Raw genomic sequence first — 16,615 nt, forward strand, 5'->3', positions numbered from 1 at the left:
GCTGTGCTAGCAGAGTGGTGTTTCTGGCTCTGGGAAATAAACACTGAATGGTGGCATTGGTTGACTGTAGCTGCACAGCTTTTTCATCTGCAGCTGTCTGCATTTCTAGATCCATGTGATGATATTTGTGTTACAGAGCAAGAACGCAAGTTTTTTAGCAATAAAGAAACAAGTAGTGATTAGTTGTCAGGAGATAGCAATTTAAAGCTGCTGTTTGTACTGTGTTGGGATTCTTGTAAAGACTTGTGCTCATACACACACGCTTGATAAGTTAGTCATATTTAAGGTACTTCTCATTTAAAAGCCTTTTTCCTTTTATTTTCTTTTCACTATTATTGCAGTGGACAATGCCCAGTTTGCAACCATCAGTTGGAGGATAGTAACCTCACTGAAGAGGAGTATAATAATCTCAGCGAAAGAATAATACAGGATGTGATACATGGATCTGACACTTTTAGAAAGACAAGCCCACAGGTAGGTCTTCCATGCTGCCAGGTTCATTGGCTAGGGGGGGTCTTATACAATTAATGTTCAGACATATCAGAAACATCACAGGTTTTCTTCTTTGCATTAAACATTAATAGACCATTAGATACTGAAGTAAACTATGTGTCTTTTTCAGTTGTGTTTATAAAATAGGTCTAAATCTCAACATCTTTCATGTTATATTTGTTCTTATATTTTCAGCCAGCTGTTAATGGATACTGAAATAATAAAAACGTGGGGGTTTTATATAAAAAAAATTTAAAGGCATGATAATATTTTAATCCTTCAGAAGTTAATTTTTAAGTCTGCGGAAAAGTAGAAGAACCAATTATCATTTCATCCAGTCACCTTTCCCAACCAATCAGCTACTCCTCAGTGTTAAAGATACACTTACATATTTATACTTAGAGTATACATTAGGTGTATCAAGCATTTCAAATGTCATGGTAAGTATAGGACAGGGTGTAATTCCCATACACTATAGTATATTGTGGTTCTGTGACTTCAGTCTTTTATACTGTCTCCCACAGCATTCTCCTGGAGAAGCTGGCAGCCCACAGCTTGGACAGGTGTGCTCTTCACTGGGTAAAAAACTGTCTGGATGGCTGGGCCCAGAATGGTGGAGAATGGTGCCACATCCAGTTGGTGGTTGGTCACTAGTGGGGTTGCCCAGGGCTCAGTATTGGGGCCAGTCCTGTTTAGTATCTTTATCCATGACCTGGACAAAGGGATTGAGTGCATCCTCGGTCAGTTTGCGGACAACACCAAGCTGGGCAGAAGTGTTCATCTTCTATAGGGCAGAAAGGCTCTGCAGATGGATCTGGATAGGCTGGATCCATGGACCAAGGCCAACTGTATGAGGTTAAACAAAGGACAAGTTCTGGGTCTTGTACTTGAGGGTCACAACAACCCCATCCAGTGCTACAGGTTTGGGGAAAAGTGGCTGGAAAGCCGCCCAGTAGGAAAGGATCTGGGGGTGCTGGCCAACAGCTGGCTGAACCTGAGCCAGTAGTGTGCCCAGGTGGCAAAGAAGGCCAGTGACATCCTGGCTTGTATCCCTGTGGCCAGCAGGACTAGGGAAGTGCTTGTTGCCCTGTACTTGGCACTGGTGAAGCCACATCTCGAGTACTGTGTTCAGCTGGGGCCCATGGCTACAAGAAAGACATTGAGGTGCTGGAATGAGTCCAGAGAAGGGCAGTGAAGCTGGTGAAGGGTCTGGAGAGTAAGTTCTATGGGGAGTGGCTGAGGGAGCTAGAGGTGTTTAGCCTGCAGAAAAGAAGGCTTGGGACACCTTATCACACTCTACAACTACCTGAAATAGGTTGTAGCAAGCTGGGGATTTGCCTCTTCTCCCAGGCAGCTAGTGACAAGACAAGAGGGCATAGCCTCGAGCTGTGCCAAGGGAGGTTCACGTTGGACATCAGGAAGAATTTCTGTGCTGAAAGGGTGGTCAGGCATTGGAATGGACTGCTCAGGGAGGTGATCAGTCACCATCCCTGGAGGTAGTCAAGCAACTACTGGATATGGCACTTGGTGCTGTGGTCTAGCTGACAAGGTGGTATTCCGTCAAAGGTGGGACTCGTTGATCCTGGAGGTCTTTTCCAAGTGTAATGATTCCAGGACTCTATTTCTTACTCATTTTGTGTGGAGATAACTGATTCGTTAGTAGCAATGTGGAATGAAGCTGAGCCCCGCTAGATGGAGCCCATGCCACATCTCGAGGTGGGTTTGGTTTGCTTTGCCTTTATGAGTGCTGATGAATGTTTGCTGCAGCTGGCACCTCAGTTCTTCACCAGCTCTGAAAATATGGAAGAGGACACCAGGTTTAATTCTTCAGGCTTTCAGCAGGCGCAGACATTGCATGTATGGAACAATTATAGACAACTGAAAATTAGTGTTGGGGCGTTTGTAGTACATGCAGCCTATTGTTCAGACATCAAATTTCCGCACAGATTTTCTCTTCAGTTCGGGATCTTTTATCTGAGTTGGATGTAAATTTTACAGGAGAATAAATTTATCCTTAAAAATATAGCAATAATTTAAAGTATTTAATGAGTACTGGTGTTCTGTAATATCTTAAGATGAAGCAAAAAGGTGTGTTTTATTGCACGCTGTATGGCTTGAAAATTTCAAATGTTTCAAGGACTGCACTAGATTAGCAGTACTAAGGTGAGGACATTTAAGAAGGGAGTTCAGGGTAACAGGATCTTCACACTCAAGCTGCGCAGTAGAAGAAATTATGTTCCCCCTGTGTAAGAACTGATTAATGCAATGAATGCAATCTAATGAAACAAAGACTTGAGACGCTATATGAAGTTTTGATGTTGGTAGGTTCTGTTAATCTGTGTGATAGCTGAAATGCCATCATTTAGCACTGTGGGGCCACCCACTTGCTAGTTTCAAGTTGACCTTGCTCCAGTTCCGTATCAGCAGGCAGTCATTGGGAGACTGAATGGGGATGAACTTGGTGTGTTTACTCTTGGCCATGCAGGTTAAAGTCTGCTTCCTCAGTGAATTTTGAGCATGGATGTGGGGGTAGTGGTGTTGTGATGTATCAGATGTTTCCAGAAATAAATTTGGGACTTTTTACTTGCCTTTGTGCTGTGAAAGCAGACATGTGGTAAAAATATGCTGCCCATTTTAGGTATGCCAGACTGTGAGACTTCTCCTGCAGCCAGGGTTTTCCAGAGGGGAAACTAGGTGATGAGGCTGAAAATAGGATGTAAGCAAGTATATCTGGGAAGGGGGGTTTCCACTTTCCAGTCACTTTTTTGTAATAGCCACAATTCAAGTAGAAAACGTTTTAGCTTTGTATTCCTTCTAATCTCCTAACTAGTTTTCTTAGTGTATCTGTGTTTCTTGCAGTGAAACAATTAATCAGGGAAACAGTTGGAGTTGTTTTGAGCTCTAAACATTTTTTTTCCAACAATGTTTCCAGTTGAATATGTAATGTGTTTGGAATCTCTTTTTTTCTTCACCAAGAAATAGGGGAGGGGATCAAGTCCAACTAACATGGATTTACGAAAGGAAGGTCCTGCTTGACCAACCTGATCTCCTTCTATGACAAAGTGGTGCATCTAGTGGATGAAGGGAAGGCTGTGGATGTGTCTATCTGGATGGCTGGACTTGGTCTTAGAGATCTCTTCCAACCTTGATGATTCTGTGATTCTATTCTGTAGTCTTTTGTCTTACTTTTGCCACAGCATCATTGCTTTATTTGATTTTATGTCTCTCACTTAAGAATAAATGTGATCAAGTAGAAAATTGGGAGCAAAGACTTGGTTTGTTGAGGATCCCCCAAAAATAGTCTGTTGTGCTGCTGTAGACTACATCAGCACATAGTGTTCACTACCTGTGTTTGTACATCAGAATGGTATTGAACACTATTTACAAAAATGTTGAAAACATGGTTTGTATGAACTATAAAACTGATTATCTGTGATATGGAAATACCTGTTACATATTAAAAGTAGGCATCAATTCAGATCCTTATGCACAGCTACTGAAAGGTCTATTAGGATGTCATATGATGACGTGATAGAGTGGACTGCAACCTTGCAGGCTGCCATAGAGACAAAGCAGTTCTAATAAGCCCGTCACTTTTGCCCCAGATTTCTACATGATTTTTTCAGTCAGATGCCTGTTTACTCTGGCTCCATTTAATTGGGAGTTTTGCCTTTGAGCCTGAGAGTATATAATTGGTATACTGAGTGGCAGAATCGACTTTCGCTGTGATGACTTTCATGTTGCAGCTGCTTCCAGGTGTTTCTCTCAAATACGCAAATGCTGTAATTTCATTCACTTTGTGGCTGCTTCATGCCTCTGATAAGCCTGAAAAGACTGTTGTGTAGTGGGAAGTAAGCACATGGGAGATGTGTTGACATCTCTCTCTGTCAAGAAGGCAGGAAGAGATGGGTTTGTGGGCATGTAAATCCCCACACTGGATGTGGTCTAAATGTAGTAAAGGGTTTTACATATTCTTCTATAACATAAGGGTCTAGAGGGGGAAGAGAAAGTAACCCATTCATCTCGTGTTCTTTTTGCAACTGAATGAGGTGGTGCTGTTTCCAAGGAGCCTTGAAGATAAAACTGTAACTCTTACTCTTTAGATTGACACCTTTTCTATAGTGCTTTGATTCTCTTTTCAGCTCCATGATTTGCCCCAAAGCCCTGCTGTACCCAAACGGGGCTTTGTATACGTCAGTCCTGTTCTGAATGGAGTAGGTTATTACTTCCAAACCCCCTGTGTACTCCGAAGTCTAAGAAGTCTCTGTCTGACACAATCTGCTCTAAGCCCATCTGGTAGAGCCTTCACTCCCGACTTCTCATTTTTCTACCTGCTTTGTTGGCTCTCAGCTTGTGGTCAAAGTCAGCTAACTTGCCTGTGCTTGAGCTGTTTTCAAGGTGAGCTGTTCTTATCTGCCTTGAGTTGCCTGGGTGATTATGGCTGTCCATCCTGCACTTGGATGTCATGTCTTCTTTGCCTGAGCCCGGGGATACAGGGAAGGCTAGTTAATTCAGTTAGGCCTGCTGTGTCTCCTCAGGAGATCAGGGGCTGTGAGGATGAAACTTTTTTAAGCATACAGCTGGTAACTGTGTGCACAGTATGTGCCACAGTCCAGCATATGCAAGCCATTTACCTCTACCTCTATTCCCATGTATGTTAGCTCCTCCCTGTCACCACCAGGGAGCAAATGTGGAAAGATTTGAGGGGAGGAAATGTGGGAAGGAGGAGAAGGCTGGGTTGAATTTCTCCCATGGGTTGATGTGTTACCTTCCCTCCCAGATATGTGCCATATTGCAGCAAAGGGATTGGATTCACAGTAAAGTGTTCATCCTCTACAGTAGGAGTGCAAACATTTGCCATGTTGCTGAGTGCCACAAAGCCCCTTTGGTCTGGGATTGGGGCTTTTTTGGGCAGGAATAATTCCCGTGGCTGCTTCGCAGGTGGGAAAGTTCTCTTGTGAGTTCTGCAGCAGGGTGGGGCACTTTGCTAAGGCTCAAAGTAGAATGACAGCACTTGGATTCAGAGCTAGCTTCTGCAAGAACTGTGCTGGCAGGATGAAAATCCTGCTGGTGCCAGCATGGGTTGAAAGCTTTTTGCTAGTTCTAGAGAGGGGTATAGGGATGGTGAGCTGTAGGTAGGGTTAGATTAGGACTAAGTCTAGGCAACAAGTTGGTAGAGATTTCTGAACTTGTTTTATTTCTCTTTTATTCCCCCTCTCAAAAGCCCAAGAGTAGGATGAATGCTGAGGTTGCCTTAGAAGAGCAAGTTATGAGTAATTTTTGGATGGGCATGATTTACTGACTGTGATTTCAGGATGTCAGGGATGGAAGAACCTACTATTTCTGAATCTAGAAAGTCCTGAAAGCATGGTGTTCAGAGATTAGTGTTTTGGACAGCAGGTGCTTGAGAACCTGAGCTCAATTTATTAGGGTTGAGTGAGAGCTAATGCAGGTGGAGATAGAAGTCTTATTGGTAGCCTTTTGGGTACATGTTGCTCTTGGGCTATGGATAAGACTAGGGTAAGATTTGATATTTGAGAGTTAAAATATTTGAAGCACTTGTTTAATATGATTGTGGTGAGGCCAGAGCATTAAATTAGGGGTGGCATCAGTAAGGGCACATTTTTTGTCTAGTCTGCAACAACACTGTTCAAAAATCTTGCTTACAGCTGTTGTTTGATTATGGGATGGCTCATGCTGAACAGTTTAATTCTACAGGTTTTGCAGAACAACAGATTGATGACTAAGTCCGTTGTTGCCTTGTGACTAATTTTTAGTTATGGAAAGGATGTGATCATTAGCTTGTACATAAGGATGGGGTTAGCATTACAATTAAAATCAAGTACACTGATACCAAGCCTGAAGACTCCTGGGTAATAAAATCTGTAGTCATAGGTCTGGGGAAACCTACAGATATGAGATATATTTTCCTTCCTCTTTTTTTTTCCTTCCCAGATATCTTCTGAATATGGGTCACTGGACTCAGGAGAGGGTTAGTATTCAGTAGGGCAGAACCCTGCACTTGAGAGCCACGTTTGCTGCTAGATCTTGTCATGTCCACAAGGATAGAGGAGAACTGGTCTGAGAAGGGCTTAGGATTAGGTGTGTTTTTCAATTGCAGTGTTTTGGCTTGAGCTATATTTAGTTTGGAGGTTAGAGAGAACACTAATCTCAGAGCTTGACTTATCTAATGAGCACAGAGTAGAAACAGTTAATGGTTTATGGAAGGTATTGAGATAATTGCAGTAATAGAGTGCTCAGAGTCAGAGCACTGCAGCCCAAGCTGCAGTCTTTATTCTGCTTTGTGTCCTCCTGTCTCAATTTAGTTCAGGGTGGATGTTACACTCTTTGTGTTTTATGATCTGCTGGAGGGAAGGGAAATTCTGGGAGGAAGGAAAAGGAGGGGAAGACGGAGACTGAAGGGGAAATGGGTGTTGAGAGACAAAGACAGTTGGATTTTTTTCAAAAGTTTCTCTTGTATCTTCCCTTACTCCAGAGGCTCTTTAGAATGGAAACAAACAGAAGCACAGTCTTTTGTCAGAAAGATAAAGACTTCGCTGCTTCCTTAGTAGCCAGAAATAGATTTAGATGAAAACATTATAAATTCAGCACAGACTTCTTTCATTCAATTACCCCAGTGTTAGAGAATCTTGGGGGTGCATCAGATCTTCTGGGGTGGTCCACAGTCCTCCTTTTCATGATTCACATAGCAAGGAATGAGTTGGGATTTTGTTCAAGTCACCTAGTGTCCTTTGCCATCAAATGCTTATGCAGCAAAATTAGGCTACTCTGCAACATTAGAAAGGTCCTCTCTTCCAATCCACCGTCTAAACTTGTTTTGTTGTCCTCTACTGTATTTTTAATCTACTGCTCATGTCACCTCTGCATCTGGAAATTCTCCTAACGATATATATTCCAATTAGTGCAATCAAGTAAGAAAAATCTGGTTCTAATCATAGTTCTTTAACACCCATTACTTGGTTAAAATACAGCTGCTAACCTTAACTTGTTTTAACTATATATCATCTGAAGATCTTGCTAAGCAAAATATGAACATACTTTGCTGATGCAGTGATTTTTATTCAGATTAAGATCTTCCTTACATTAGCTAGAACATAAACGAAGAAACAGAACTAGAATAAATTGAAGAATTTCATCAAGGTTTGAGAATGTTATACATTGGTAAAATATTTTTTCTGTTCATTAGTTGATCACAGAGTAAGGACCATAAACATGAAATTCAGAGCAGTAACTTTTAACTAAAGAATTAAACTAATCTGAATTATCCAAGCAGCTCATTTTAAAGAAGATTATTTTGTCAGGAATCTGTTGGGTGCACAGTCCTTTACTTGCAGGTCATGCATTCCTCTAGCTTGGATCTTGAGGCAATCCTGCCCACTTTGGCCCCTCCAAGTGTGCCAGGAAATCAGTGAGCTCAGCCCCATGATAAGCAGGATACAAACCTAGATTACAATGTTTTGTTTTCTTGGGGATATTTTTCAGCTAGATCACTTCCTTGTTCTGATTTGCTTCAAACATTTTTACCAGCATAACAGAGAAAGCAGCATGGGGTATATCCAGCTCTCTGATATTCATGTAGCTTTCTTCCACATGAATGCTATGGACTGTCTGTAATTAAGTGCCAGACTGCCTCACTTGGGATGCTGTCTTTTCTATGAAGTTCATGATACACTACTTTTGTATTATCTTTTCCAACCTAAATGATTTTATGATTTTGTTACTCTATTCCACTGTCTTTCTATAAGGGTAATGACTGTTACATTGTATTTAAGCATTCAAGTGAAGCTTGTCCTCATTTTACCTTCTGTTAGGTGGTTTGCCCTAAGATGAAAAAGTTTTGATTTTTAAAGCACTCTGAGTTCAAAATATTTCTGTCTTTCACAGAATCATAGAATTTTAGGGGTTGGAATGGACCTTACAGATCATCTAGTCCCAACCCCCCATGCCATGGGTAGGGACACCTCCCCACTAGACCAGGATGCTCAAGGCCTCATCCAGCCTTGCTTTGAGCACCACCAGGGTTGGGGCAGCCACAGCTTCCCCGGACAACCTGTTCCAGTGTCTCACCATCCTCACAGGAAAAAACTTTTTCCTAATATCTAGCCTAAATTTCCTCTCCTTCAATTTGTGCCCATTACCTCTTGTCCTACCACTGCAGTTCCTAACAAAGAGTCCTTCTCCTGCTCCCTTGTGGGCCCCGTCAGATACTGATCGGCTGCAGTATCTTCATGCAGCCTTCTCTTCTCCAGGCTGAACAGCCCCAACTTCCTCAGCCTGTCCTCACAGGGAGGATGCTCCAGTCCTGTTATCAACTTTGTGGTCCTTCTCTGGACTAACCCCTTTGCAAGGGGTTTTGGTCTATTTTCAAAGAAAGCTTTGTATGGTCCATTTCTATACTCTCGTACTGATGATGGCAGCCTTGCAAAGATCAGGGCATTTTTCCACTGAGGACAGCATCACAAACTACTTGTCCCACCCTCCATGTCAAAGAGTGCTCAGGAAGGACGTTTCAGAACTGTGCTACTGTTGAGGTCCAAGTTGTGCACTGTCCTTGTTACTGACCCTCACTGAGCTAGGCAGGCAGGAACAAGTCCTGGGACCGTGAATATGCAGCACAGTGCACATCTCAGCCAGGTTGTCAGGGTGTCTGCAAATACCTTCCTGTTTGTGACAGTATTTCTGAAGGCTACAGCCACAGGAGTTCATGGCTCTGGGATTATTTGTAAACTCTAGGGAAGCGTGTAACAGAGGGCAAACAAATTGTGTGCAGTCCAGAGTACACAGTGATACCATACACAGTACTTAGAAAAGCCTTCCTGTCTTTAAGGGTTGGAAGGGGGTTTCCAAGCTTTGAAACTGTGAGGGAAATATTCAAACCCTTCAGGCATAGCAACAAACAGATTTAAGAGTGCTCCAACAAGGCGCCCTAAAAAAAAGAATTGGCTGGATTTCAGTTGGATGGCTGAAGTTTATTTCTCACACTTAATGTTCATTCCTATGTTTTTCTTCTGATACCAAGGAACATTGCTGAAAACAAAGCAGCCCCTATCAATTTGTATTTTATGAAACTGTTAGAAAGGGAATGTTTACACTTCTCTAAAAGTTGCTTTGTTGGAAAACACCCTGTTTGAAAATAAGAGTGGTTACACTACGATTAAGTGCAGTGTAATATTCTGTTATTTAGAATTTGCTCTTTCCTTGCTCTTGAATATATTGTCATTTAATGTGGAGAGAGGAAGCACTGATTCTTCTGTTGTACAAAGCTTAAACTATTGTGAATGCTGCTGGAAAAAAACATATGTTGAATATTGTAGTTTTGCATTTTTTAATTTTAACTAGTGTCTGTTCACCATTCCTGGAGAGTGAGCAAACACTTTAGAAGAAGAGACAAACAGCCTTTTCTGCAGTTTTTTTAATAGGTTTTAGTAGGGTTTTTTAATTGTTAGAATTTTTTTTTAATCCATGTATTGGGAGGAACATAGGAGCCTTTCTTGTTTTTAGAAGTCCTCTATGGATTTGCTCATGTATCTCCTTTGTATGTAGACATTTTGGATTGTTAAAGAATTTGACCAATGCCATGATTTTTATTTCTAGTTGCCAAAATATTTCCTATTTAGACCTGAGGAGAAAAATGCTCAAGAGATCTAACCTTTCTGTGATCTGAAACTTATGATAATACTTAGATCTGTTACAGGCATTAAAATTATTTCAAAATATTCATTTGAATTACTCTAATTGCTCTTACCAGCCAACATGCTTGGTTAGCTATGTTTTCTTTATTTTGCAATGTATATTTCTATGTTATCATGTTCAACATAGTATCTATAAATACTAGTAATGAATTCCTCCCCTCATTTTTGTGGTGCTTTTGAAACTTGTAGTCTCTCTGGTATTGGAAGAAAAATATGCATTTCTGTTTATAAATAGATTTGCAGAAGTTGAAATAGTATTGTCTTACAGAAGTTCTATTTTCAGATTTACTACTACTGCTATTTCAAATATTATATTATCAAATAAGCCAAACTTTCAAAGTCTGAGGGCACACTTACTTAAAAAAATAAACTAAATGAATGGTTTCAAATTACGAAACTAGTCTTTTTTTCTTTCTTTCTTTTTCAAGCAACAATTCCTATCATTCTGGTTTTCAAAGCCATTGTCTCTTTGTTTTGCTGCAATACTCCAGGCTAAGAGAGAAATTTCACAAAGTGTTGTAGTTTCACCATTCAGTCAGCATAGTCAGAGCTACCTATGAGAAAAATTATTCCAGTATTCTCACCTGCTACCAATCTCATTCCATATCCTGGCTCCATTTCCATGCCAGGGCAATCCTCTGTGTTGTGGCCTGAACAGGGAGACTGGTGCAGACTAAGGACTGTTACATGGGCTCAGTCCCTCCACGTGAGTCTTTCTCCTTGGGCTAACAATGTGTATGCATAGGTACATGAAGGAACAAGACTAGGAGTGAGTGGCTGAAGGAAAGGAGAATGTGGAAACAAATCTTTCTGTGGCAGCACTGGTACATACCGATATAAAATGATGGTGAAATAGTGCATGAGTCATCTGGCTGGTGTGGCATACCAGAAAAATGTGAGACTCTCTGTGCTTTTGCAGAGATATGAGTGGACTTCAGCCACCCACACGCTAGTGATTAAACAAAAAATTATTTTAAATCTCTGAAATTCTTTATGTCAATATAAATTCTCATCGCTGTTTTGGTCTGCCTGGCTTTTACTTTAACATTGATTTAATCATCGTGGTGTCCATTTGCAAAGATAAGGGTTTTTTAGTACAAGGTGCAATGAATCATTTCTGACTGTTGCATAGTTGGCATTCCCCTATATTCCCTGTAAGACAGTGAATGAAATCAGGTGGGTTTTGTAAAATTCCCTTTTCATTTGTGCATGGCATGAAACAGGATGTCACTGGAGCCACCTGTGAGCACCGTGCTGTACTGTGCTATTGCTGCTGCGGTGAAGCATGTTCACACAGTTGCACAGGCTGCTGGGGAAGTCCTGCAGTGAGGTAACAGCCTTGCTGTATTGCAGTACTTTTCTGTCCCTTCAGCTTGAGTCATGTTTCCAAGGCTGGCAAATGGACTTTTCCTTGGAAACTTTGTGAGAAGAACCTGGTCAGAACAAATTAGAAATCAGTGTAAGGTTTACTGTGTTTGTTTTGGTGCTCTTACTTGAGGGGAGGGAGAGATAGGGAGAGGGAGAGGAGGAGGGGGAGAGGGAGGGAGAGAGAGAGAAGGAGGGGGAGAGAGAGGGAAGGAGAGAGAGAGAGAGAAAGGAAGGGGTAAGAGAAGGAGGGGGAGAGAGACAGAGAAAGGGAGTTAGAGAGGGAGAGGGTGGGGAGAGAGAGAGAGAGCCAGGGTGAGTGTATATCACACCTTGCATTCTCCATTTGGAAGGGCAAGCCTGTGTGAAGTGCCTGCTTCTTTTTGCGTAGACCAACCTTTGTGTCATCATTGTACTGCATTGGTGGTCTGGCTTCTCTTGAGCAGCTGGACCCTGACTGCAGCTGTGCTCTACCTCATTTGCTGCTTAGAAAGAAAATACTCAATTTCTTCCTACAGTTAGCTAATGAGTAAGATATCTTTAGAGAATTGTGGATGAATCATCTTTTTATTACTGTATCTGAAGTAAGATCTGCATAAAATCCAGACAAATCCCAATCTTTAAAAGATCAGCATCCCTTAAATTGCCTGCTTTCTCTCTTTGTAGTGGGTTGATACTGGTTAGCCACCAGGTGCCCACCAAGCTGCTCTATCACTCCTCAGCAAGACAGGGCAGTAGGGGGAGAAAATGAGATGGAAAAAATCTTGTGAATCAAGAAAAAGACAGTTTATAAAAGCAAAAGCAAAGGCCATATGCAGGAGCAAAGTAAAAAACAAGCTATCTATTCTATACTTCCCATGGGCAAGTGATGTCCAGCCAGTTCCTGGGGAGCAGGGCCTCAGTATGCATAGCAGTTGCTCCAGAAGACAAAGGTCGTAATAATGAATGCCCCCACCCCCTGCTTCCTCTTAGCTTTTATTCTGAGCATGTGTCATATGGATGGAGTTATCTCTTTGGTCAGGTTGAGTCTGCTGTCCTGACTGTGTCTGCTCCCAGGATTTTGCCCACCCCCAGCCTACCGGTGAGGGGGAATGTTGAAGAGACAGTGCTGATGCTGTGCCAGCACTGCTCAGCAGTAGCCAAAATACGGGTGTGTTGCCAACACCTTTCTGCCTACCAATGCAGAGCACAGCACTGTGAGGGCTGCTGTGGGGAAAATTAACTCCATTTCAGCTAGACCCAATGCTCTCCTATAGTGTAAGTCTGTGGGTGTTAGAATAACCCTTTGTACTACGTGTGGATGTGGTAGCCTGTTGCTTACTTATTCCCAGGATTTGCCCTTCTCTATGTCCAGAGAGGATAAGAAATACAGCAACTCAAAAACTGCTTCTCAGGGAAGCAGATCTGAATCTTCTCTGTCATTCTTTATGTATTTTTTTTCTGGAAAGGAGCACTCTTGTGTGTTGCTGGGGAAATATGGATGGCAAGGAGTAAATGAACCGACCCTTAGGGATTTTTAGTCTGTCTGAGGTTTTTCACTAGAGTCTTCTATATTTGGTGACATTAATTAAACTTGGCCATTTGTCTTCTGCACTTGCTCTGCTATTAACTCCTCATCTCCCTCTGTGGATAAGTCTCCAGTGCCAACAAACCTTCTCTCCCTATTTTTCACCATTTACTTGTAGAGATGCAAAACAATTGAGCTGATCTGGGCGGCTGACAGGGGCATACTGTCTGTCAGGCATCTGTGAGAACAATCTAGGAGACATGGGCAGGAGGAGATGGCAGGAAAAGGTGGGGTGGCCGAAGGAATGACACTGAAAGGCTGCAGTGTCTCCCCAGCTCCAGAATTAAATCCCAGAGAGCTAGCAGCTGGGTTTCTGAGGGGTGCTGAGCCTATCCCAGTGCCTTGCAGCAGGACCCTTCTGGCAGCCCTGCACCATCTGCCCTGCTGGGAGAGAAGAGGGAGCCAAGCAAAGAGTGGGTAGAGGAGAGCGCAGACTCATCAAACTCCTCTGCTGCTTCCCCAGCTCATGCTGTAGTGTTCCCTCAACAAAGCACTCTACTCTGCCCATCTGTGAGAACCCGTCCCTTCAGGAACTGCTCTATAACTATTGTCACTTGAAATAAAATACCACTTCAAAAATTCACCACAAAGTGCCTGGTTTGTATTGAATTGAACCCATAAAGACAAGATTGCATGTACACTATAATTTATAAAAATATCTACTTGACTGTAACCATGTTCCTTCAAATAATATTGCCATTTGTTGGCACTGGGAAAATAACATTCTACTGGAGTGTTTACCACATGTTTTTAATCTGCTGCCATTTTCTTTTGTCTTTTGCATTTTCACTCGTCTTTGTCTCAAAGCTCTCCTATTTTACCTTCATTTGGTCTGCATGTGCTTTGCTTCTTTTCATCTTTCCCACATTTCAGACAGCTGTCCAGTGATGAATCACCTGATTCTGAACCATTGGGAAGTCACCTGGAAAGTATAAACCAGGCATAAGCCCAGAAGTTAAGAATTGTGTTGTTTGGTTTTGCACTTGTTTCTCCCCCCATCCCTGCCACTGCCTTTGCTAGTGACTTTTTTCCATGTCTTGGTGTCCCTGTCAGATGCCAATGAGAATATTTACTAATCTATAGAACATAGATAGAGATTGGGGCAGGGGGGAAGGGAAAAAAATTCACAAGTGCCAACAGTTTATTTTTGTTTGAGATGATAATTTCCTTGCCCACCTATTTGTCCTTCCTCAATAATAACATTTATTTAAGCCATGGAGGTATGAAAGGTCACATAAAAGGCATTGATTCCTATGGTGCTAGTCTGAGCCCTCTGTTGTCAATGTTCTCATCAGTGTGCTTTTGACTAGGACACCTCTGTTCTCCTGGAAGTTATGCCTGAAATTTTAACTTCTGAGAGAGGTATCCTTACTTCGTTTAGTTTGTACTCTTAATACAAATAATGCTTTTCCTAGTATAATTTGTCATAAGCATTCTGACTAGATTTGAAGTTAGTGATCAGTTGTTACTGCCTGGCAGCAATATATTTCTTGGACAAATAAATTCTTTCTTTTATTTCTTTATCTGAGGAAGAATTGTATATGCTGGATATGTTTTTGTTTGAGTGCTGAGGGGATGTTTTTTATTTAGACTTATATGTTGTCATGTGGCTACATGGGAAAAGGCAATATTACAAAAGTACTTGTTGAATTCTGAGCAAAAGGCATGAAATATGCAATTGTTTTGAGTTCCTATGAAAGATAATTTATAGCCTTGGACTGTGAAAACTCTGAGTGATAAATAAATTTTACTTGTCACTTGAAAGGTAATTTATGAAACTAGGTCAGTGCCCACCAAGATGGTGCAGAGTTCCTATGCCTATTAAATGCAGTCAGAAGTAAAAAGTAGACATCTTATTTAAGTGTCTGCAAAACACCACTAAATGTTTCCACAAGAATCAAAGGAGAAATTCCTGAAAATTTTATTATGTGTTTGTAGTCTGTTCTTCTCCTATGGGCTCTCAAACCTAAAGCAGTTGTGGTTTTCTTTCTGTTGGAAAAACTGGATGGATGCTGCTGTTGTGCTCAGTCACTGAATTACACGTGTAACCTAGTAAGAAAGTTCATTGGTTTGCTAGCCTTAAAGCCACGTGTTTCTCACCAACGGAGTGCTGTCTTTCTAAATGAATGTTTATTTAAATCTTGCTTGGATTTCAGAGATTCCAGAATTATTCCAGAGAAACTAAGTATGATGCTTATTTTACACTTGGAAATATTAAGAGCTAATAGTTATTTTAGGAAATAAGTAAGTTAAGATGTGAAGTGTGGCCACCAAGGTAAAGTGAGAGATTTAGACTTGTTTTCTTTTTTAAATAAAAATTAAATGAACTTTCTTTCTGTTAACCTTGTTATTCCCCTGTGATTATTTATTTATTTATTTCAGGAATTTGAGGCCTTTCAAGAATTTGTGGAAAATCGACTTCCATTTGATATTGTTGTTGATGGACTCAATGTTTCCCACATGAAATCCAGAAGGATGCAGTGTGAAAATGTAAGTGCTGGTTAAATATTCATCAAGAGCTTTGTGTATGCTGATTGTAAAGCAATAAGTACCTCATTACTAGTTATTCTCTTGAGAAATTGATCATTTTTGTGGCACATCACAATGAAGTTCAAAAAGTTATATAGGTTTCACAAATTAAAAATGATTAATGGGAAGATGTTTTTTTCTTACATATTAGACTGTATTTGCTGTAAAATGTCAGACTTAAATTTCCTCGTATATGCTATGGTTATAGTTACAGCTAAGGTGTTAATAGTAATATTGTTACAACATACACCATGTGTGTGTGTGAGTTTTTGTAGTAATAAGGATTTGGAGGAACCGAGTAAATCTGACATGTAGAAAATTTAGTCTAATATAGTTACGCTGGTAAGAGTTCTTAAAATAACCCCTTAGTTCAAACCACATCCTGTACACATTTAAACTTTGTTTCACTTCCTATTGCCTTGGGAATTTGGGTCCTGTTCATACAAGGACAGCTCAGAATGGCTTCAGTTCTTTCCACTTGATTTGTAGAAGAAAAGTCCTGCTTTTCTGTCAGTACCTATTATTGAGAATTCTTGGTACTCTCTTTTAGCATTTCATTAAGAATTTGGGTTTTTTGGTTAATCAAACATTTGCTTTCAGTTATGGTTAACCAAGCAGCTGCTGTATTCCAAAGTCAGAATTTAAATGTTTACACTCTTGAAATTAAGACTACGTAAGGTACAGGTCAGCCCTCCCTTGAATCTCAGCTGTGTACAGATTAAGAGGATTTTTAGAAAGACCTGCCTTTCCTTCCCGCACAACAGAACAGTAACTTGGGCTCACCTCAGCTTGTCTCCAGAGGAAGGTTCTCTTAGCTAAATTTTGCTGGTTCTGAGTTATGTTGCTGTTAATTATTATTACATTTTGTCATGTTAATCATTGGACCGTCCACCAACTAGTCTTTTGCTGCTCCTATTTTTGAGACTGTGGTATCATTACATGAGATAGA

The 16,615-nt window shown here is 41.0% G+C and overlaps 1 protein-coding gene across 1 annotated transcript in view; it reads left to right on the top strand.

Annotated features, from left to right (window-relative positions):
• Positions 1-304: 304 nt before the first annotated feature.
• The window catches only part of KIAA0391 (KIAA0391 ortholog), a gene marked incomplete at its 5' end in the record, with an annotated part of 41,250 nt that continues 24,939 nt past the window's right edge, over positions 305-16,615 (top strand). The window contains 2 exons of the mRNA XM_009078132.1: positions 305-474; positions 15,520-15,627. Of these exons, the coding sequence (XP_009076380.1) occupies positions 305-474; positions 15,520-15,627 (278 nt within the window). The remainder of the gene's footprint in view (positions 475-15,519; positions 15,628-16,615) is intronic.

Source organism: Acanthisitta chloris, unplaced genomic scaffold, assembly GCF_000695815.1.
Source record: "Acanthisitta chloris isolate BGI_N310 unplaced genomic scaffold, ASM69581v1 scaffold32327, whole genome shotgun sequence".
NCBI lineage: Eukaryota > Metazoa > Chordata > Aves > Passeriformes > Acanthisittidae > Acanthisitta > Acanthisitta chloris.